Genomic DNA, 24,379 nt, shown 5'->3' with positions numbered 1-24,379 from the left:
CTGTTATCTCCATGGAATTCCTTTCCAAACAGTCACCTGAATAATAGTAGTCGACTGGCTACAAGGCCTGATTCTTCACAGAGGCAACAAAGGTGATTGCCTCCATGCCCGGTCATAGCCTTGATGCCCTTGAAATGCGGTAGTAGAAATTTACAATTTCCTCTTGCCCTTTACCAAGGAGAAATGACTTGGTGCCCTTGCCCTTTCAAAAACGGAGCACACATGCGTTAAGTGCCAAACATCAATGATGAATAATGGCTTATTTTTATGTTTTTTTTTTATGCAGTGACGGAAAGCTTTACTTGCCCGACGGATCATTTTAAGTGTGCCAATGGTCGGCGATGTATTCCCAATCAATGGCTGTGTGACAGAGATGATGATTGCGGGGATAATTCTGATGAAGATGATGCAGTACACAGCTGCAGTGAGTATCTTAATAATAATAATCATGATAATCAGATAATAATAATAACTATAGCTTTGATAAAGCATATTCACAATGATCATATCTGTGCACTTTATGTGGTGTCGTAGCCAAGCGGTTAAGAGCACCAACTTCAAACTCTGGTGTTTTTCTTATCAGCAGAGTGTGGATTCGAGTCCCAGTCGGGACACTTGTGTCCTTAGGCAAGAAACTTTACCATTGTTTTTTTCCTTTGGAAGGGTCGTGAAACCACTGGTCTGGTGTGTTGTATAATGCACATAAAAAAACACAGTGCATTTATCGAAAAGTGAAGGCGCAGTGTTCCTGGCTGGATTGGCAGTATTAATTTCAAAGTCTTATATAGCGCACGTATCTACCAAACAAGGTACTCAAGGCGCTGAGTATATACAAACTTTCAGAAAGATAGGTTATTGCAGTGATGAATTCTGAGACCCAATTATTTAGCACATTATAAGGGTTTACAAGGTGCTACGGCGCATGAAGCAGCCACAACCAGGAACACCGGGGCGAACCCCTTCTCTTTTCGATAAGTGCACTGGGTTCTTTTACATGCGTTACACAACACGTGGGACCAAGCAATGGTTAAGTGTCTTGCTCAAGGACACAGTGTCACGGCTGGGGATTCGAACCCACACTCTGCTGATCAGAAACACCAGAGTTTGAATTCGGTGCTCTTAACCGCTCGGCCACGACACTTCCAGTATTGCGCCACAGCACCTTGTGAACCATTACTTGGTGCTTAGGATTAGGGGTCGATTTCACAAAGAGTTAGGACTAGTCCTGACTTGCTTGGATAGTCCTAAGTTAGGACGAGTAAGTCGTCCTAACTCGAGATAAGACTAGTCCTAACTCTTTGTGAAATCCACTCTAGGTCTCATAATTCAAAATTAGGCCATAGATTGTATTGTAATTGTCACTTTCCGATTTTACTCAAAACATACCGTTTCCATACTTATTTCGCTTCGTAGGCTGTTATTTCTCATTGCTCTGTATTGTTAATTTTTGATTGCTTGTAATTGTTGTTGTAAAGCGCTGCGGTACCTTTTACGTGTAAGAACGCTATATAAATGCCAAGCATTGCTTAGATTATTAGGTGTTCGGGCAATAGCCCGAACAACTCTTTGTTATTATTATTATTATTATTATTATTAAGTAGTAAGTATAGTTTAGCAGTAAGTATAGTTTACATGACCACATTTGTGGAATTAAGTGTTTTATTATTATTTCTATTATTATTAACAGGTACCCATGTGTGTAGTGACGAGTACTTTACATGTCGTCAGAACCGCCCTGGCTTCAGTAAATGTGTCAGTTTGGATCTTGTATGTGATGGAACGAGCCACTGTGAATTCGCCGAGGACGAAGACCCTGCATTATGTGGTAAGTTTTGGCTCGTTTAATATTCTATATCTTCTTTAAAGCCATTGGACCCTTTCGGTAAACAGTATTGTCCAATGCCCACACTTCGTGTATCACAACTTATATATCAAATCACAAACCTGTGAAAATTTAGGCTCAATCGGACATCGGAGTCGGGAGAAAATAACGGGAAAACCCACTCCTGTTTTCGCGCGTTTCGACGTGTCATGACATGTGTTTATAACAAATCCGTAATTCTCGCTTACGAAAATTTATATTGTTTAACCGTTTTCTCAAAAAGTAAAGCATTTCATGGACTAATATTTCAAGAGAAGTCCTTCACCATTACCTTCTGTAAACCCTGTAAATAATTTGTAAATCTGTGAACTTTTTTTTTTTTTCTGAACCGAAAGGGTCCAATGGCTTTAATGCAACACTTTTGTTTAAAGGATTGGCATACCGTTTACAATGTCCACAGATTAATGATATTTGTCCAACTAATGATATTTTGCTTAAGTATATTGTAATACTTTTCATAAATGTTTATATTATATATTCATTGTGTTTTTGTTTAAATGGTAAAATTTAAGTGTCGATTTTTATAAAACATATTATTAGACATGCAAAACCAAAGCTCATTTCACTGAATTGACAAAATATTTTTATTTTATTTTTTAAACATTATTCATATTCATATATTAGAAAGTTTCACTTAAGTATTACTTGCTGAGGTGCTGTAGTTTTTGAGAAATGAGTAAAACAGTTTCACGAAAATACATTTTACTGGCTAAAATAATTTTTTCCTCACTGACTGAACATGCTTTGTGTATGTGCTTGGGGCTTCAGACGAGAGAACAGAGTCTGAAGCTAAATCCAAAGCCATAGAAATGTTTTTTTTTTTTTTTTTAGCAAAATCATTTTTGTTGTTTAATATCCAACAGGTACCCGTCACCCATGCCAGCCTAATGAATGGCAGTGTATGAATTATCTGTGTATACCTTACTGGTACCAGTGTGATCATGACAACGATTGCGGAGACGGAAGTGACGAAGGATCCCATTGTGGTAATAAGATTAATTTGTTATTATTACAATTATTCCTCAAGAAATCCTTGATCAAGTTCCTCGCTTCTCCTCATTGAACCCAAGTCTCAAGACTCGTGGGGTGACAGGTCTTTTTCTTCAGCTGCGCCACGCATCTGGAACTCTTTACCACTTAATATTAGATCATGCTTTGTACCACAAAATTCAAAACTCTTCTAAAAACTTATCTTATTGTCTTGTTTTTAGCTTTTACTGCGCCTTGAACACCCAGCACGGTGGATATGCTCGCTTTATATTAGATTTATTTTTTTGTTTTGACAGTCTCCTGACAAAACGTTGAGACCAATATCCCTTTAATCTTTCTCAGCTCCCTGGGGAGTACACAGCCCTGAGCTGCCGTGGTGCTCCGAAGACTTTTTAACTTACAAAATCAACCTCTACCCTCGCAAGAAACCATTTATACCCCTTGGTGATGAGAAGCAACTGTTGTAAAGTATCTTGCTCAAGGACACAAGTGTCACAACCGGGATTCTAACCCAAACTCCAGTCACTTAACCACCAAAACTTGAAGTCGATGCTCTTAACCACTCGGCCATGACGACACTCTACAGTTTTTGCAATTACTTCAATGATTTGCTTTTTTGATCTTTTGATATAATGTTTTAGTGTGTGACCGGTATCGCTCGGCTTGGCCTGCACGTTCTTGTCATAGAGAGACTGGCTTTGGCGGGACATTCTTTGGCTCAATGCTGCAGGTCTGGTCGTGGTTTCCCCTCCTGGTTCTGATTTCTTCCCATTGTTGTTGTTTTAAAATGGTGTTATTATGTTTGTTTGTTTAGCATTCACTGGATATGTACATGTATTGTTGTGTTTACATTGTCTCTGTTGTGCCTTGAACATCTGTGAAGATTGATTTGGCGCATTACAAATACCTACTATTATTATTATTAATGATAGTATTTTGTTTTATTATTCAGATTACCCGACCTGTCGAGATGAAATCGAGTTCACATGTAACAACGGTCGTTGTATTCCACTGAACCAACGTTGTGATGGATATGATAACTGCAGGGACAGCTCAGATGAACAAGACTGCAGTAAGTTTCACCAAAAATTTAATTTGTTTCCCTTTTCAAAATCTTCCAATGCATTGATTGAAAATCTGGGCTTAATCAGTCATCGAAGTTGTGAGAAAAAGATGAAAGAAAAAACACCCTTGTCACACAAAGTTGTGTGCTTTCAGATAGGAACAAAAAAGTTTCTAGCTAGAAGTCTTTTATTATTTTAGTGAGGAGTTACCTCTCTCTCAAAAACTACGTTTCTTCAGAGGGAGTCGTTTCCCCCAATGTTTTAAACTATCATAAGCTCTCCAATGCTTGTTACCAAGTCAGTTTTTAAGCTAATATTTGTTTTGAGTAAGTACCAAATGTGTACCTTCCCTTTAAGAGAATGCTATTCTAACTTGGTTATTATATGTTTGTTTATAATTTACGTGTAATTTTCATAGTTTTTACACCTCAACATTTTGGGTGGCTAATTATGCCCCAACTTCAAGGTTTTGAAATCTAACTACACTTCTGTCCTTGGCAGCGTGCGACAAATACCAATACCTTATTGTCATTTTTGGGATGTTGTTTCACTCAGGTGTTTTTATTTCAGTTTGAAGTTTTTTATTTAAAACAAAAAATCTTAAGAATTTTCTCTGACTATTTTTTTTTTTTTGACGCAGCGTGTCCGGAAGGTTTCTTCCAATGTCTGAACAAACAATGCATTCCAGAGGATCTAGTGTGTAATGGCTCCCCTGACTGCACGGATAGCTCGGACATTGGACCCTCTTGCAGTAAGTATCACACCAAGTTTGTCAGTCAATCCTCCGTTCATTTGACCGTGTGAGGGCGCTGTACAAATTATTTGTATCACTTCCGGAGGTCGAGTAAAGTGTAGGGATATTAAGAGAAATAACAAATTACCTGATTAAATATAAAATGAAATTTAACAGATTTTATTCACCAGAATTCCTGTCATGGTCGCTAACTGTTTATTTACTTTCTTATGGTCCAAGCAGCAAAGAGACAGATCCACTAAGCTCCGCCACATTGCGTATTGACCAATCACAACATAACGAAGGTCCGACAAATAAGGTCTGACATGCGTGCGCGTATCTTGACGCGAGCGGCAGAGTTGTGCAGAAAGGCATTGGAGAGCCCCACGTGTTCTTGCTCACACCTGCGTTGTGGGCGGAGCCTACTGGATAGGTTTAGTGCAGCCAAGCAGCCAAGTTTAAAGTGTTCTTTCAGGGTTTCGACCAAAGTTTACATTTCGGATTAGACATGTTTATCTTTTTGTTTCATGGATCGAAACCCCCAAATGTTTGTATACTCTCCAGGAAGCTGAGATGTTGTAGGAAATGAAGCAAATGGCCCAGTGACCAGGGGTAGTAATGTTGGAAGCGCTTTTAGACGCCCTATGGGTGTGTAAAGCGCTTTATAAAAACCAATTATTATTATTGTTATTATTAATCAGTGCATGTTTAGTTATGATTATGATTATGATTATGATTATGATTATGATTATGATTATGATTATGATTATTGTTCTTGTTCTTGTTCTTGTTCTTGTTCTTGTTCTTGTTCTTGTTCGTGTTCGTGTTCGTGTTCGTGTTCGTGTTCGTGTTCGTGTTCGTGTTCGTGTTCGTGTTCGTGTTCGTGTTCGTGTTCGTGTTCGTGTTCGTGTTCGTGTTCGTGTTCGTGTTCGTGTTCGTGTTCGTGTTCGTGTTCGTGTTCGTGTTCGTGTTCGTGTTCGTGTTCGTGTTCGTGTTCGTGTTCGTGTTCGTGTTCGTGTTCGTGTTCGTGTTCGTGTTCGTGTTCGTGTTCGTGTTCGTGTTCGTGTTCGTGTTCGTGTTCGTGTTCGTGTTCGTGTTCGTGTTCGTGTTCGTGTTCGTGTTCGTGTTCGTGTTCGTGTTCGTGTTCTTGTTCTTGTTCTTGTTCTTGTTCTTGTTCTTGTTCTTGTTCTTGTTCTTGTTCTTGTTCTTGTTCTTGTTTTGTTATTATTATTATTATTATTATTATTATTATTATTATTATTATTGTTATTGTTATTGTTATTATTATTATTATTATTATTATTATTATTATTATTATTATTATTATTATTATTATTATTATTATTATTATTATTATTATTATTATTATTATTATTATTATTATTATTATTATTATTATTATTATTATTATTATTATTATTATTATTATTATTATTATTATTATTATTATTATTATTATTATTATTATTATTATTATTATTATTATTATTATTATTATTATTATTATTATTATTATTATTATTATTATTATTATTATTATTATTATTATTATTATTATTATTATTATTATTATTATTATTATTATTATTATTATTATTATTATTATTATTATTATTATTATTATTATTATTATTATTATTATTATTATTATTATTATTATTATTATTATTATTATTATTATTATTATTATTGTTATTGTTATTGTTATTGTTATTGTTATTATTATTATTATTATTATTATTATTATTATTATTATTATTATTATTATTATTATTATTATTATTATTTGTGTAGATGTGAACGAGTGCAGGAGTCCAGACTATCCAACCTGTAGCTATGGGTGTGTAGATGAACCGCTTACGTATCATTGTACTTGTGAAGATGGATATACCTTAGGAGAAGATCAACACACTTGTGTCGGTAAGACAAGTTTTAATATCTGTTTTACTTTAAAGGCACTGGGGTGGATTTCACAAAGGTAGTCCTAACTTAGGACTAGTCCTAGGCAATGCTAAGAGATAGGACCAGTCTTAAGTTAGGACCAGTAACTTAGGAGTAGTTCTAGCCAATGCTAAGAGATAGGACCAGTCCTAAGTTAGGACCAGTAACTCATCCTAACTTAGGACTGGTCCTATCTCTTAGCATTGCCTAGGACTAGTCCTAAGTTAGGACTACCTTGGTGAAATCCACCCCTGGACACCTTGTCAAAGACCAGTCTTCTCACATGCTGTATCTCAACATATGCATAAAACAGCAAGTCTGTGAAAATTTGAACTCAATTGGTCATGGAAGTTGCGAGAGTGTAATGGAAGAAAAAAAAACCTTGACGCATAAGTTGTGTGCTTTCAGATGCTCGAATTCAATTCAAATATTTCAGTGAGAAATCACTTCTTTCTCAAAAACTCTGTTACTTCAGAGGGAGCCGTTTAGTTCATTGCTCGTTATCAAGTAAGTTGTTATGCTTAAAGGCAGTGGAAACTATTGGTAATTGTCAAAGACTAGCCTTCACAGTTGGTGTATCTCAACATATGCATAAAATAACAAACCTGTGAAAATTTGAGCTCAATCGGTCATCAAAGTTGCGAGATAATAATGAAAGAAGAATCACCCTTGTCACACGAAGTTGTGTGCGTTTAGATGGTTGATTTTCGAGACCTCAAGTTCTAAATCTGAGGTCTTGAAATCAAGTTCTAGGAAAATTACGTCTTTCTCTAAAACTATGTCACTTCAGAGGGAGCCGTTTCCCACCGAAAGACATCGTATCACAAAAAGACGGCGGACAGAGTATTATAATGGCTGAAACATTGAGTCCTTCGGTTCTTTTTAGAACCACCAATCACTCCTCAAAGACCTAATTACATGGTTTCACTTATGTTGTTGTTCTTTCTTCCCTCCAAAACGTGAAATGAAATTCAATAGACCCCTTCATGGCCGCCATCTTTTATATAAAACTTGCACGTGTGAAAAGCTATCATTGGATGAGAGACGCACGCAGTGCGTACACGCGTGCACTGTTCCATTGTTTAAAGACAGTGGACACTATTGGTAATTGTCAAAGACTGGTCTTCACAGTTGGTGTATCTGAACTTATGCATAAAATAACAAACATTTGAAGTTTTGAGCTCAGTCGGTCGTCGTAGTTGCGAGATAATAATGAAAGATAAAACACCATTGTCACACAAAGTTGTGTGCTTTCTGATGCTTGATTTCGAGACCTAAAATTCTAAACTTGAGGTCTCGAAATCAAATTCGTGGAAAATTGCTTCTTTCTCGAAATCTGCGTCACTTTAGAGGGAGCTGTTTCTCACAATGTTTTATACTATCAACCTCTCCCCATTACTCGTTACCAAATGAGGTTTTATGCTGATAATTATTTTGAGTAATTACCAATAGTGTCCACTGCCTGAAACATCAAAGAGCATGGTCAAAGACGTCATGTGCAGTCAATGTTTTAAACTGCTTGTAACTGTTTTTCTAGAAAGTGTCTTTTTTTTTCTTTCAACATCTGCAGATTTCGATGAGTGTGCTGAAACACCTAGTGTCTGCTCACAGGTTTGCATTAACTTACCAGGAAGTTACCTTTGCACTTGTGCATGGGGCTATACACATGGTCCCGAAGGCTGCGTAGTTAACTACGGTAAGTTTAACTCCAGTTTCACCCTTATAGAAAGGAACCTTAAAGGAACACGCTGCCTTGGATCGGACTGGTTGGTCTATAACTGAGCGTTTGTAACCGTTTTTAATAAAATGCATATGGTTGGAAAGATGTTTTAAAAGTAGAATACAATTATCCACACAAGTTTGCCTCGAAATTTGTGGTTTTCCTTTTACTGCGCGAACTAACACTTGGCCATTTTGACTCCCATAAATGGCCGACCATGTTAGTCGACGAGGTAAAAAGAAAACCGTGCAGTTTCTGCCAGGTATCACAAATACTTCCTATATGGTTCTCGCTCCTTCTAGAACGCTGCTGTGCATCTTTGGAACAGTTTACCTCAAAATGTCGCACATAGACTGATCAATTTAAAACCTGGGTTAAAACACATTTGTTTATTTAATGTTATCCCAGTTCTTTCTTTCTGCCTTTTTCAACATAAATTTCTTTCTCTCTTTTAGAGCGCATAGGGACCTTACAGTGATATGCGCTATGTATTAAAGACAGTGGACACTATTGGTAATTGTCAAAGACTAGCCTTCACAGTTTGTGTATCTCAACATACGCGTAAAATAACAAACCTGTGAAAACTTGAGCTCAATCGGTCATCGAATTTGTGAGATAATAATGAAAGATAAAAACACCCTTGTCACACGAAGGTGTGTGCTTTCTGATGCTTGATTTCGAGACCTCAAATTCTAAACTTGAGGTCTCGAAATCAAATTCGTGGAAAATCACTTCTTTCTCGAAAACTACTCCACTTCAGAGGGAGCTGTTTCTCACAATGGTTTATACTATCAACCTCTCCATATTACTCGTAATCAAGAAAGGTTTTATGATGATATTTTTTTTTAGTAATTACCAATAGTGTCCACTGCCTTTGCGTACTGTCTGTTATTATTGATTTGTTTCTTAACTCCAGGGGGTGATCCATTTATAGTATTTGGAAATCGCTACTACATACGCCGTCTTGGAATTGAGGAAAACTCGGTCGACTATGACCGCATCGCTGACGACTTTGACCTCATCGTTGCCGTGGACTTTGATTATGTGGACCAGAAGATCTACTTCTCGGACATTGGGAATCATTCTATAAACCGCATGAATATGGATGGAACCAACATAGAACAGGTTCACACAAACGGCGTCATAAACACTGAGGGTCTGGCTGTGGACTGGGTTACAAAGTACGTCAGAAATTTGTGATAATTATACATGTTAAATTTGCATTGGGGACGATGAATATTCATTTTGGTTTGAGCCATAAACACTGATGTGCTTTTTAGACTACATGTATCTTTCCTGAGTTCTGTGAAAAAAAATCACAGGCATATTACTTGGGTGCAATTTGAGTAAGGGATTCGAGTATGTAAGAAATGTATAAGATAATAATAGAGTATTCTAAATTTGCGTCGGGACAACGAATATTCTTTTTGGTTTTACCCATAAACACCGATATATTACCAAGTAAGCAGGGAATTATGGCTTGTGTGTGTGCGTACACCGCAAAGTAGACATTCTTTGCTTACACAGCTAGCGCAGAAATTCAGTGCTTGCTGCAAGCATAGAATGGTGATCGTAAGCGCAGACTTCAGCACTGCGATGGGCAGAGCCATGGCAATACTATGATAAAGGTCTTTTACTTTTCACCCCATTCTCTTTAGGAAGTTGTATTGGATTGATCGTACCCGTGACGTCATGGAAGTTTCTGATCTAGATGGAAAGAATCGTTTGGTTTTGATAAATTCCGGTCTCTTTGAACCTCGAGCAATTGCTCTGGATCCTGAACATGGGTAAGAGAAATTAGGTGTTAAACAAAATAGTACTTTCTAACTTATACTTTTGCTAATACGGAAGTCTTATATAACCCACGTATCTACCATCAAGGTACTCAAGGCGCTTGGTATATTTTTCAGAAAGATAGGTTATTGAAGTTATGAAAAAGGGTTTACAAGCTGCTACGGTGCATTAAGCAGCAACCCCTTCTCTAGCGATATGTGTTTCTGGGATCTTTTGTGTGCATTACACAACGCACGGACCAACGGCTTTACATGTACGTCCCATCCGAAAGGATAAAGCAATATCAATTTTTGGTTTTTACCCATATAATAAAGCAACAATAATTGTTAAGTGTCTTGCTTAGTACACAAGAACCTTCAAGCATGTCAAGTGGCAGTTCACATTTTTTTAACAAATTATTTGTTCATCTGGTTGTGAAGCCAAGGGTTCTCGTCTTAGTATTCAATTTTTGTTTAATCTATGTCAAGTAAAATGTCTTCTGTAACGTTCCTTTAACAAAAGAATTTAAAAAATCTGATTGATTATCTCGTCAGGTATGCTTACTGGACTGACTGGGGACTGAGGCCTTACATCGGTCGTATTGGTATGGATGGAACTGACAAGATGGAATTACATGACGAGAAAGTGGGCTGGCCCAATGGATTGACCATTGACTACGCAGCACAGCATGTGTACTGGGTCGATGCGCACTTGGATTATATCTCGTAAGTATGTCACATGAAACTTCCATGACGTCACGGGTACGATCAATCCAATACAACTTCCTAAATGTGAACCCACGGCGAGAAATCCTCCCTTCTGAATAGTCAATTACTTGTGAATGTTTTTGCTACTATTTTGAATAGTACATATGAAGGCATGGACACCTTATGGTAATTGTCAAAGAACAGTTTCCTCGCACGGTGTATCCCAACATATGTATAAAATTACGAATCTGTAAAAATGTTGACTCAGTTATTCATCAAACTTCCAAGAGAACAATGAAAATAAAAAGACCCTTGTTGCACAGATTTGTGTGCTTTCAGATGCATAATAAAAGACTTCAGGCCTAAAGTCTTTCATTATCTGAGGTAGACATGACCACTTTCTAAAAAACTTTGTTACTGAACTGAGCGGTTTCTCAAATGTTTTATATCATCAACAGCTCTGCATTGCTCTTTGCCAAATAAGTTTTTATGCTAACAACTAGGGATTCGTAACCACGACATTTGCATTGCTGGAGCAGGTGGCTTTTAAAAAAAATAAAAAAAATTGTTTTATGCAAGTCGCCAGACATACAAGGCCTGAAGGCTAAATTCATTTTTGACCAGAGGCCGTTGCCACTTACTCCTAGGTCTGAAACAGGCTTGGGTATCATCAGTCTGAAGTCTGGCTGGTAGAGCAGAAAGCAATACCTCCCCAATTTTATGTAGCAAGTGTCACGACCGGGATTCCAACCCACACTCTGCTGATTAAACACCAGAGCTTGAATCCGGTGCTCTTAACCACTCGACCATGACACGCCACAAAAACGCCACTAAATGAGTTTTCATGTCTCACTCACTCACTCATTCACTCACTCTACTGCATAGACAGTCTAGACTAGTTGGTAGCTAGGTTCCGGAGTCTGTTAACCTTGCTTAGTGATGGACCCAGTTGTTCGATCCAAGATGTCTTCGGGCAGCCTCTAGATCTCAACTAACCGGGTGCCGCGTTGATTCTACCTCTGAAGTTTGTGGCCATGTTTAGTGCCTTCTTTGTGGGGGGGTTGCCATCTAAGGCTGGCCATGAAGCCGAAAGGAGCCTCTCTTTAGTGATGAACTAGATGGATGGTGGCAAGCTTGGTTCTTTGGCCGTCCTCTGCATTTTTAATGTGCTTGCACCAATGACAACACCTCATCTTCATTTGGTTTCTCTCCGTTCTCCTTTAGCTACTCCGATATGGACTTTAATCATATACACCGTCTCCTTCATGATGATGATCAGCACACCATCGCTCACCCCTTTGCCATCACAGTCTTTGGAGACTACATCTACTTCACTGATTGGAATCTTAAAGGAGTCTACAAGGCTCATAAGTACAGCGGCCAAGAAGTCGAGATTCGTGCGACGGTTCATCGACCCTTTGGTATTCAGGTTGTGCATCCACTTCGACAAGATCCAAGTAAGTGGTCTCATTTAGTCTATTTAGTCTGTGGAATTCTCTGCCCTTGACGATCAGGAAAACATCTTCCCTTGATGATTTCAAGAGTGCCTTAAAGACACACCTTTTCTTACAATAGTTTACGTTCTTGTATTGTTGTGTCGTTAGGCTGTAGTGGTGTTATTTGTCCCCTTATATTTATGTTGTTGTAGATTTATAGTGTACTTCTTTGTAAAGCGCTTAGAGAATTAAGTGTTAATTATTAGGCGCTATATAAATCGAAAGTTATTATTATTATTATTATTATTTGTTTAGTAAGGTTTGCGGTAATAGACCATATTGAATATTACGTCACTGTTAAAATACCTGCCCTACTGTTTACGGTACAACTGATGAGTAAAAGATGAGAATGATGAGTTGAGCTTGAAGTTACAGCTGTCCTGCTAAATGGCTCTTGATTTCAATTTGCCTATGCCTCTAATTTCATCCCATTACAGTAACTTGATATTTGATTGTCTCTACAGCTTTAGGAAACATCTGCAGTAATGCTCCATGTGAAGGACTGTGTCTCATTGCTCCGGGAGGGACTGAGTTTACATGTGCTTGCGCTGAGAATCATGTGGTGAATGGACATAGGTGCATTCCAGCTTGCACGCCGGCTCAGTTTGCATGTATTGCTGAACAAAAGGTGAAATATTTACAAACCTGTACCTTAATTTTTATAGAAGATTTAATAGATGTTAAAAATGCATCACGGATATTAAAGAATATTCATTTTTGTTTTACCCATATACACTGATGTGGGTAAAACCAAATAGAATGTAATTTCTTAGAACTTTTCGTGCCCATAGAATCATTTTGTTTGTAAGCAAAACAAAATGCTATCGCATGTACCCTGTTTAATACTAACTGGTTCTGTGCTCCTTCTCCATTTGCAAAACATTCAGATTTCAAGTTAAACAATTGTTTTTTGCCAGTCCTCGAAATAATCCTTTGCACCCATAGCGATTGCCCTAGTGCCCTGTGCTTTGGCTATGGTGCCCTTTGCATCGTTAAAATACAATTTAACATTTTCCTCATAGAAGTGGCCCTTATCACCAGAGGGAAATTGATGTGCCCCTTCATCAAGAGCGAAGTTCAAGTCCTGATAAGATATGCCCCTTTTGCTTTTGAGATCTCCAAAAGTGGAAAGTATAGAGTCCATCAGAAGTTGTATGATATGGAAAGGAGTGTGTTCTGAACGTTTTACACCAGATTTTTAATTATGTAAATGTTCATGTAATTTTTGCTGCTGGCAACAAATTGAATAGATTTTTAATAAACCATTTAATTATAATGATAATAATAATAATAATATTAATAATATTAATACTGAAACAGTTTTTGGTGTCCCACATTTGTAACAAGATGATATTTGTATGTCCACAGTGCATTTCTTGGTATCGGCAGTGTAATGGTATCAATGACTGTTCCGATAACTCTGATGAGCAGAATTGCCGTGAGTAATATTATTATTTTACATGCATTATACCCTGTGCTAGTGTTAATGGAATGCCTAGGCCAAGTCCTATGTACCGTTTAAAGTTGCATCCGTCTGAAGTCACTTAAAGGGACTGGGTATTTTTTGCAGGACACAAAACACAATGTTTGAAGATAATGATGGTACCATGGTCACACGAAGTTGTGTGCTTTTTAGATGGTTGATTTCGAGACCCCAAATTCTAAATCTGAGGTCTCGAAATGAACTTCTTTCTCGAAAACTACGTCACTTCAGAGGGGGGGGGGGGGTATCTTTAGACTGCTTCGCTTTTAATTTTTAACAGTGTGTGTTGACAGAACAAAAAACAACAACATCCAGTTTAACTCACAGCAGATGACCCATTGACCCCCGCAATCCTTACGTAAACACATGGTGACCAATGAACACGCCAATAAACTGGATGTTAGAGTAATGGGGTCGCGTCTGCTTTTGACCTCTTCAAACCAAGGATAAACCATATCGGGTTTAATTCAGTGCTGTCTGAACGCAAGGGGAACAACTTTTTATGAACACCTCTTAAAGTTAAACCGGTTTGGGTCTAACTTAGTACGCTGTTTGAACATACCCACTGTTTACTCTATTAACGATGTGTTGACTTTCAGCTGTGAGGAACTGCCAGCCTGGAGAGTATCAATGTAACGATGGGAGCTGTTTGCAATCGATATTGTGGCTGTGTGATGGTGACAGAGATTGCTCGGACGGTAGCGATGAGGGATATGTTGCTAAATGCTGTAAGTTTAAACAAACACACTTACCATTAGGGAGCTGCACGTTACACCAGCAAAAACGTGAACGTGAACGTCGAAAATTGGGTCATTTCTAGGTGTGGTCACCACTTGGGGTTTATTTCATGCTCAAGTATGACGTCTGCACGTACATGTATGTACCTGACGTGAGAAATGGTAACTTTACGAATGCTTATAGCGTGAGATTTTTCTAACAAAATAATCTACTGTGCATGTTCACATTTTTGCTCGCGTAGCGTGCAGCTAAGCCTCCCGAGTACGATTTATTCAAGATTCAAGATTCATATCTTTACTGTCCACTCTTTAAAGCCATTGGACCCTTTCGGTACAGAAAAAAAAAAAAAGTTCACAGATTTACAAATAATTTACAGGGTTTACAGAAGGTAATGGTGAAAGACTTCTCTTGAAATATTAGTCCATGAAATGCTTTACTTTTTGAGAAAACGGTACAACAATATAAATTCTCGTTAACGAGAATTACGGATTTGTTATAAACACATGTCATGACACGGCGAAATGCGCGAAAACAGGAGTGGGTTTTCCCGTTATTTTCTCCCGACTCCGATGTCCGATTGAGCCTAAATTTCCACAGGATTGTTATTTTATATATAAGTTGTGATACACGAAGTGTGGGACTTGGACAATACTGTTTACCGAAAGTGTATAATGGCTTTAAAGGAACAATACAGAATGGCAAGAAAAAAATCTTCTCTAAGATTACAGATTTGCATAAACTTACACAGTTTAATGATGATGATAGTTGAAAACATCCCTTGAAATATTTCTGTCTGAAATGTCATATTTGATTGGAATTAAACAAAACTGTTTTCCCGCTAGGAGTTTATCGCTCAATGAGCGTTTTATTCTTTTTTTTGTTTTGAATCGATGTCATACAAAATGTGTAATCGTTTTTTGCACTATTTTCTCGTGACCAAGATGGCCGGTCGATCTCAAACTTCTACATTTTAGTCAGGTTGTATTTTTCGCTGTTTTTCACTGGTCTATCATTGGTCATTCTGCGGATGTGTCCATTCCATCGAAGCTAGCACCGCATTCAAACTATCTCAATGCGCTGATAGGTCTTACCTTTTATTATAAAGGCCCTTTGTGACAACTTCTTTTGTCTTCTTATTTTGCAGCTGTAAATCAGTGTGATACTTGGCAGTTTAGTTGTCTTGATCGTTCTCGATGTATCAGCGAACGCAGAGTCTGTAACCAAATAAGTGACTGCAATGATGGGTCTGATGAGTTAAATTGCGGTGAGTTTAACTTCAAACAGTTTATAGGGTTTGGGTACTTTTTGTAAAACAAAACATTATGTGCACAGACTTATATTAAACTTACACAGTTTGAAGATAATGATGGTTGAAAACGTACCTTATACCTTAAAATTAAAGACGCACTTATTTAACATTTAATTCATCCATTTAAATTGTTACCCAGTACATCTGCTGTTTGTATTCTGTTGTGTTTTTCTAAAGAGCGCTTAGGGACATGTTTTTTAACTATGTGTTATGCGCTGTTTAAGAATGGATTGTATATCTTGCTGAGGGGGTGAGTTTTTGAGAAATTAGTAAAACAATGTCAATGCTCTTATTTGCTCGGCTTGACACCCCCTTCCCTTTAAACTGAAAATTATGGGGAAAAACTGACAGTGATTTTGTCTCTTGTATGCAGATACTCACGTGTGTGCCGAGGGGTACTTTAAGTGTACGACAAGTGGGTTTTGCATCCCTGAAGAATGGAAGTGTGATCTGGACAACGACTGCGGCGATAACAGTGACGAACCTCACCGGGAATGTCGTAAGTTATTCCCTCCAACTATGGATTGATTGCATTAAGCCTGGTTCTTACTTCCCGCGAATGCAAATGCGAAGCGGATGTTGATGTCACACATTTGCAAGGAATAATTCGCGGCAGTTCAACCCTGCCCAAGTTGTGACGTCAAATTCGCTTCGATTTGCATGAAGTATGAACTATGGGCTTAAGATGTCATCAGCCGCAATATTTGATGGATTGTGCAGGCTTGAGGAGCTACCATTTGCTGAGAGTCACTTGCAGCGCGTACACTTTTCCATTGTTTTACATCAAAGCTGGCGGATCGATGTGGCGTTTTGCAACCTACAGACCAATTCGCAAAGCTCAGCGTGTGCACTTACGCAGAAAATATTGCTTAACAATCTTTTGCTACGCTGGAGTCAACGAGCAGGATACCAGGAGTCACAAAATGTACTTCTGACATGGTAGTTTTGCTGCATGGTAACTTTATTCTGGTCAGCTACTTTTTGTGCTTAACAGCTCTATGACATTGGGCCCATAGCTTATCCGCTCAGCCACGACACATGTTAACTGTTAACCCACTTGATTCAGTGCCCAATTTCATAGTGCTGCTTAAGCACAAAATTTGCTTAAGCTAAAAAGATCCTTGCTGAGTCCAATTAGATTACGAGCGAGGACTGCATGCAATTCTTGTGCTAAGTAAACAGCTGCTAATACTAGTCACAAGTAATGGTTGTGGCATGTGACTTTGGCCAGTAACATGTGTAAAATAAGCAAGCCATTTTTGGGCTTCAAGGAACACATTGCCTTGGATCGGACGAGTTGGTTGTTGAAAAGCCTTTGAAACCGTTTTTTATGAAATGCATATTGGTTAGATAGATAATTCAAAAGTAGAATATAATGATCCACACAAATTTGCCTCGAAATTGCATGGTTTTCCTTCTACCTTGCGAACTAACACGGTTGGCCGTTTATAGGAGTCAAAATTTGACTCCCATTAATGGCCGGCCGTGTTAGTTGATGAGGTAAAAGGAAAACCACGCAATTTTGAGGCATATTTGTGTAGATTATTGTATTCTACTTTTACAACATCTTTCAAACCATATACATTTTAAATCAAACAGTTACAAGCGCTTTATAGACCAACTCGTCCGATTCAAGGCAACGTGTTCCTTTAAGCAAATTTTGTGTTTCAACCAGCTCTATGAAATTGCCCCCTAGTGTCAATTCTTATTTTCAATTCTTATTTTTCAGAGAATGTGCAATGTCCAGATGGTTGGATAAGCTGCTTAAACAGCTTCCGGTGTATTCCTGAGTACGCTCGATGTAATGGTTATGATGAATGTCGGGATAACTCCGATGAAATTGGTTGTGGTAAGTTTAAGATAACAAGACTCGTCTCCTGACGATGACTAGAGCAAGCGAGTCGAAACAATGAGACCAATTCAGAACTGACTCCGCGGCAGTACAGTTTATTACGATCCTATAAGCTAAAGTAGTAGTCCAGTCTATTTTCTGTACCATCCGCCCTGGTAATAGTTAAAGGCAGGACAGTTCTTTTCAGAACTGAGAAGTCTCCCGAATCTCCGATTATCTACTCCACTGCAGTAGAATAAAAGCAAGACAGTTCCCTAAGAACAACTCTACCTGGCAAGTAGATACACTCATGGTGTTACCACAAACCAAATATACATTGATATCTCACCATGCAATGCCTCAAATCCTTTATTATTATTATTGTAATTATTTAATAGATGTCAAATTGCACTGGATAGAATGTGCTTTTTGTTTTTCACATATACACAGATGTGTGTTAGCACTGTATACTCCCCGACTTTCCCTGAGTTCTGTGAAAAAAAATTCACAGGCATATAATTATAATAAAGTGTTTTCAAGAGTAAGTAAAGATATTTTAACAATTTTGTGAACTTTGATTATTTGACCTTTACAGAGGAAGTGACCTGCGACCCACTTGGGGAGTTCCGTTGTGACAATCACCGTTGTATCCCGCAGAGATGGTTCTGTGATTTTGATAATGATTGTGGTGACTCCTCAGACGAGCCTCGGGGTTGTGGTAAGTTCGGTTATACTTTGCTGCTTAAAGCCATTGGACACGTTCAGTACAGAAAAAATATTAAAAGTTCACAGATTTACAAATAACTTACAGGGTTTACAGAAGGTAATGGTGAAAGACTTCTCTTGAAATATTATTCCATGAAATGCTTTACTTTTTGAGAAAACATTCAAACAATATAAATTCTCAGTATTGAGAATTACGTATTTATTTTAAACACATGTCATGACACGGCGAAACGTGAAGAAACTAGGGTGGGTTTTCCCGTTATTTTCTCCCGACTCCGATGACCGATTGAGCCTAAATTTTCACAGGTTTGTTATTATAGAAGTTGTGATACACAAAGTGTGGGCCTTGGACATTACTGTTTACCGAAAGTGTCCAATGGCTTTAAAAAAGATACTTTAAAGACACTGCACACCTTTGGTGTACATGTATCTCAACATATGCAAACAACAAACCTGTAAAATTTTGAACTCAATTGGTCTTGATAATAATGGACAAAAAACACCCTTGTCAAAGTCATTTTCCAATAACATACCTAAATTTTATTTTGAGACCTCAAAATCTAATTCTGAGGTCTCAAAATTAAATTTAGGTATGTTATTGGAAAATGACTTTTTGCTTGAACACTACGTTACTTCAGAGGGAGCCGTTTCTCACAATGTTTTATACTATCAACAGCTCTCCATTGATCGTTAACACATGTTTATGTTAACAATTATTTTGAGTAATTACCAATAGTGTTCAGTGGCTTTAAAGCCGTTTTTAAAAGATGCTTTAAAAGCACAGTGGCTGATTTCGAGAAATGCTAGGATGCTGAGACAAGACGAGTAAGCCGGTCAAAGTAAAGGTTATTTCCGGATATGATGTCCGGATATGAAAGTTTCCAATGTAGTATGTTAACAAAGTATTTCCATTACTAAACACAAACTAAATTTTCTGTATCATGTTATTTCTTTATACATTTTTACTTGAAACATTTGATTAAAGAAATGAACTACGTTAGTAATGTCTGTTTTTTTGGGGGGACTCTAAAGGGTTAACAGTGATGATTGTTTATCCTGAAATTGATAAAAAACTTTAAACCCCCCCCCCCAAAAAAAAAACCAAAACATTAAAATGTAAATTGCCAGTTGTCTAATACTGCGTTTGATACTGATGGGTTATTTCAACAGAGCCACGTCCCTGTAGTGAGAGTGAATTCAGATGTGTCAGTAGAGGGCGCTGTATAAGGGATCGTTGGCGTTGTGATGGATCTCCGGATTGCAGCGATGGATCAGACGAAGAAGGATGTAAGATTGATTTTATGATTTTAACCATGCAGTTCAATTTCAATTCAAATTTCTTTCCACACAAAATTTCCATAAAATTATAGAACTACATTGTACATTGTAATGCATACATGTATATACAAAAGACAGAAAAAGAATAAACTAGCGAGAAGCGTGTGGAGGCAAGGCCCAAAATAAGCCAGGTAGCTTGTAGCAGCTTGTCTTTACATAGCAAAAGACATAAATTATAGGTACATGCTTAGGACAAAACACAGACGAAACAGACAGACAGACAGATGGACAGACAAACAGGCAGACATACATACCAACAAACTACTTGAGGAAATGACAATGACAAGGATAAAGCAAAAACTTAAACGAGAATATTGGTATAGAAACTATGATAATACTGGGAAATTAAGGAACTTTTTTTGTAAGATATTTTGAACCTAGCCATGATGAGGCTTTGATTGTCTGGTCAACCGAATTCCAATGACCATTTACTTTTGATATTGCTCTTCTAAAACTCAAAATGCTGTCAATCTTGAACCGTCTCCAATCAGGGCTTAGTTTCATTTGAGCTGCTTCACGGCAGAAAATATTGCGTACAAATTTTATGCTCAGCAAAAGTGAGCAGGATACCAGTCATAAATTCTAAATGTGACATGCTGTTTTGGCTGGTAACCTCAATCTGGTAAGTATTATTTTGTTGTGCTACGTTACAGGCTATTTCGTTTACTTTTTTTTTCCGATACACCTTCTTAATTATAATAATAACTTGTAAACATATAATTTTTTTATTATGGAATAGATGTCTCTTTGAATTTGAATTTAGTTGAACCTTTTTAAATGAGACAACTACTTGTGTGTTATTCTAAGGTGGCGTTGTGTGTCGCCCGGACCAATTTGCGTGTGCCATCGGTGGTTGCATCCCGGCCAACTTGACCTGTAACGGGTTTGACAACTGTTTCGATCGTTCTGATGAGATGAACTGCACTAGTAAGTTATTGTGTTGATTTTACTCAAGGGTTTATATAAGAAGAAAACCTCTGACATTGCTGTAGAATGATCACATAATACACTTCTTTGTTATTCCCATACCGCCCTCTTGTGACTAGTGTTGGTTAGTTCTCACATGTGTAAGCTTGGTGTCTGTCTTTGTAGTCATATCTTGGTTTTAGTCAGGATACAATAAACATCTTACTCCTATAGACCGTATGCACATGACGTCATTTTCACCTAGAGGTCAAAAGGAGGTTGTTTATTGGCCAATCCTGTGCGCCGGGCGTACAAATCTGTGCGATTCAATTGTTTCGTCACCGTTTTTCCACTAAGATGGCCGCTGGATGACGTCAATGCATAAGGTCTATTACACTTGCCTTGGTGGCAAAAACAGGGCGGAATATTGTTTTGGAAACGTCCTATAATTATCCATATAGGACAGTTTCCATTTCAAAACCACCAATCAAGTTGCAAGGAACTGTGTGTGTGATATATTATACTTTTTTTGTTCTTTCCCAGCTAGAAGAGTATTTCCCTTGTCCAATAACTATCTTCATAGGACTCCTATATTGAATTTGGAAGCCCTTTTGTCTTATAAATTGAAGAGTATTTTCCGATGTCCCAAAGTTTGAAGAGTATTTCCCATTGTCCTTTAATTTGAAAAGTATTTTCCATTGTCCTATATTTTGAAGAGTATTTCCTATTGTCCTATAATTTGAAGAGTAGGCCTATTTCCCACTGCTCTATAATTTGAAGAGTATTTCCTATTGTCCTATAATTTGAAGAGTAGGCCTATTTCCCACTGTCCTATAATTTGAAGAGTATTTCCTATTGTCCTATAATTTGAAGAGTAGGCCTATTTCCCACTGTCCTACAATTTGAAGAGTATTTCCTACAGTCCTTATCTTATTTCGACTTTAGATCGTGTTTGCACAGCAGATGAGTTTCGATGCAGTAATACGTTATGTGTTCCTCAGTCATCTGTATGTAATACCTACGATGACTGTGGTGATGATAGTGACGAAAGTCCAGCGGCTTGCAGTAAGTTGACTGACATTCTTTCTTCTTCCTTTAAAGGGTCTGCCGTCGATTTCACAAAACTCTTCCTAACTTGAGACTAATCTTAGGTCTTGGTACGAGTCCCAACCCTGCACTGTAGCATGCAGACCTTAAGATTAAGACGAGTTACTCGTCCTAACTCGAGATAAGACGAGTCCTAACTCTTTGTGATATCGACGGCTGGGTACTTTTTGTAGGACACAAAACACAATGCCTATGGACCATTTGACCTTTGTTAACAATAATTGTGGCCTTGCACATTATTTGGATTTTCTGGCAGGCAAGATACTGCACTGATCATAATGGGAAAATTGACAATTTGTTTCATAATTTCCACATAAATCCAAGAGTTATGAAAGTAAAAGCTGGAAAAGTTTTTAGATGTGCCCCCTTTTATCATATCAAAAGTTGATAAGAAGTAGACAGTGCAATCTCCATAAAATATAAGATATTATGTTTTCTTCCATTGAGCTGTATGTTTTCTTCCATTGAGCTGTGTACAAATTGCGCCTGCAGGAAGTCCAGGCAAAGTTACAAGTCCTGACTTTTAACAAATGTCCAGTGGACATTTGTCGAAAGTCAGAAGGACTTGTAACCTTTTATCATGACTTGCTTAACGTTGGGATTTAAAAACTAAATAAAAAAAATTCTCTTACTTTTGTTGTTTCTTTTTGTAATATTGCAATCACTATTTCCAGGAAATGCAGGTAAGTGACTGCATGGTTAAAGGTCTCTGCATGTTTTAAATTAGGGGGGGGGGGGTGAGGGAGGGATTGCTGGAATAATACATCCTTTTCATCTCTACCAACTTACACCTGTTATCTCCATGTATTTCCTTATCAAAAGAATGGAATCTAATCTTGGGAGTGTGGGTTCAAATCCCGATCGTGACATTTATGCCCTTGAGCAAGATACTTTACTATAATTGCTTCTCTTCACCCAGGAGTATAAATGGGTACCTGCGAGGGTAGAGGTTGACATTGTGTATGAAAATCCAACAGCGCCTTACTGGCAGCTCAGGGTTGTATACTCCCAAGGGTGCTGAGAAACATTACAGTTATTGGCCCTATGACCAGGGCACTAATGTAAAGAGCACTGATAAGGTTATTGTGAAATGCGCTATATAAGTATTTGTTATTATTATTATTATCATTATCATTGTCATTGTCATTGTCATTGTCATTGTCATTGTCATTGTCATTGTCATTGTCATTGTCATTATTATGTACAAGCTAGTGCTGCTGACTGCAGATTACTGCTGAACCATGCATTGAGTCAGTAATAATAATAAAATATAATATCGCAGTCTTGTATAGCACACGTATGTATGTACCAACAAGGTATGTATACTTCTGTATGTATACTTCTGTATGTATACTTCTGTATGTATACAGAAAGATAGGTTACTGAAGTGATGAATCTTAGACCAAATTATGTAGAACCTTATACAAGTTTTACAAGGTGCTACGGCACATTCAGCAGCCACAGCCAGGAACACCAAGGCGAACCCCCTTCTCTTTTCGATAAGTTTATGACGTCAGTGAAGATAATGTAAACACACTCACTCATTCAAAACGATTAGTTTCACAGTTTTTGGTGGCAAACTCAGAATTTCTATAATGGTGCTTTCCCTTAATGTTCTTTTTCAGAACTTCAATCTTCCTTTTCATGAAATCACATCCTTGTACCGTTTTCTGTATGTGTTATCCATGTTAAGTTGTAGTCACTTCGCTTTGTCAGCAGTTTACTGCTTCCGTTGTTGGTTTGGATAACTTGTTGTTTAATATTGCTCTGCTGATATGTTCTCTAGTAAAATAAAAACTTTATGTAAATGATGTCAATTGTTATAAATGGCACTGCCAACTCGTGCTTAGCTTATTCAACTTAAGTACCGTTTTTTTTTGTAACATAAATTAGGACCAGGGCCAAATTCCATGAAGCTTTCATTGTTGCGACGGTCAGGTGACCCACTCATTTTTCGCTTAGCGAAGAAATTTCCTTGGCAGTATTTTCTGCTTGAAATTTTGCTGCGGCAGATTGTTGTCATTTTACGCTACTGACTGTGCCAAATTCCTTGTGTAACTGATGCACAACTTACGCGATATAGGTTGTACAAGTGGAGCACAGTTGACGTTTTACACAGTTGTGATATTTCTTTTCCTGAATTCGTCGGCTGGACACAAAACAGTTAATTTGTATTTTTTGTTTTTGTTTGCAAGTCACCAGATACACAAGGCCTGAAGGGCGGTTGCCACCTACTCCAAGGGCTGAAACAGGGTTACCCCCCTTTACAGTCCATACTGATGTAGGCTTGGGTATCATCCATCAGAAGCCTGGCTTGTAAAGTAGAAAGCACTACCTCCCTGTATCTAAAATAATCTCCATTCCTTTTTTACATTTTCCCCCAATTGCAGTGATGATTACTTGTGACCTGACTACTTCATTCCAGTGTGCGGGTAATGGTTATTGCTTACCTCCACACAAGCTCTGTGACGGAAACAACGACTGTGGTGACAATAGCGACGAGCATTCTCGATGTAAGTTTCGACATTTTTTCCCCCACATAGTTAGCCTTTGCGTAAAGCGCTCGCCTCTCACCAAGGTGACCCGGGTTTGATACCCGGCCATGGCCATTATGTGAGTTGAGTTTTGTGCGTTG

The 24,379-nt window shown here is 37.9% G+C and overlaps 1 protein-coding gene across 2 annotated transcripts in view; it reads left to right on the top strand.

Moving 5' to 3' along the window:
- LOC139939478 (low-density lipoprotein receptor-related protein 2-like) overlaps positions 1-24,379 on the top strand; it is a 65,437-nt gene that overhangs the window by 20,646 nt on the left and 20,412 nt on the right. For both annotated transcript variants that reach the window (XM_071935433.1, XM_071935432.1), the window contains exons 5-26: positions 287-424; positions 1,688-1,825; positions 2,746-2,868; positions 3,825-3,944; positions 4,577-4,687; positions 6,464-6,589; positions 8,181-8,306; positions 9,247-9,511; positions 9,989-10,117; positions 10,658-10,828; positions 12,035-12,267; positions 12,771-12,934; positions 13,675-13,744; positions 14,389-14,517; positions 15,672-15,791; positions 16,210-16,335; positions 17,566-17,685; positions 18,263-18,385; positions 19,564-19,680; positions 20,539-20,658; positions 21,583-21,702; positions 24,135-24,257. In XM_071935433.1, coding sequence (XP_071791534.1) covers positions 287-424; positions 1,688-1,825; positions 2,746-2,868; positions 3,825-3,944; positions 4,577-4,687; positions 6,464-6,589; positions 8,181-8,306; positions 9,247-9,511; positions 9,989-10,117; positions 10,658-10,828; positions 12,035-12,267; positions 12,771-12,934; positions 13,675-13,744; positions 14,389-14,517; positions 15,672-15,791; positions 16,210-16,335; positions 17,566-17,685; positions 18,263-18,385; positions 19,564-19,680; positions 20,539-20,658; positions 21,583-21,702; positions 24,135-24,257 — 3,012 coding nt within the window. The remainder of the gene's footprint in view (positions 1-286; positions 425-1,687; positions 1,826-2,745; positions 2,869-3,824; positions 3,945-4,576; positions 4,688-6,463; positions 6,590-8,180; positions 8,307-9,246; positions 9,512-9,988; positions 10,118-10,657; positions 10,829-12,034; positions 12,268-12,770; positions 12,935-13,674; positions 13,745-14,388; positions 14,518-15,671; positions 15,792-16,209; positions 16,336-17,565; positions 17,686-18,262; positions 18,386-19,563; positions 19,681-20,538; positions 20,659-21,582; positions 21,703-24,134; positions 24,258-24,379) is intronic.

The sequence above is a fragment of the Asterias amurensis genome, chromosome 7 (assembly GCF_032118995.1).
Source record: "Asterias amurensis chromosome 7, ASM3211899v1".
Classification (NCBI taxonomy): domain Eukaryota; kingdom Metazoa; phylum Echinodermata; class Asteroidea; order Forcipulatida; family Asteriidae; genus Asterias; species Asterias amurensis.
The sequence above is the reverse complement of the archived record's forward strand: the minus strand, read 5'-3'. Positions and strand labels throughout refer to the sequence as shown.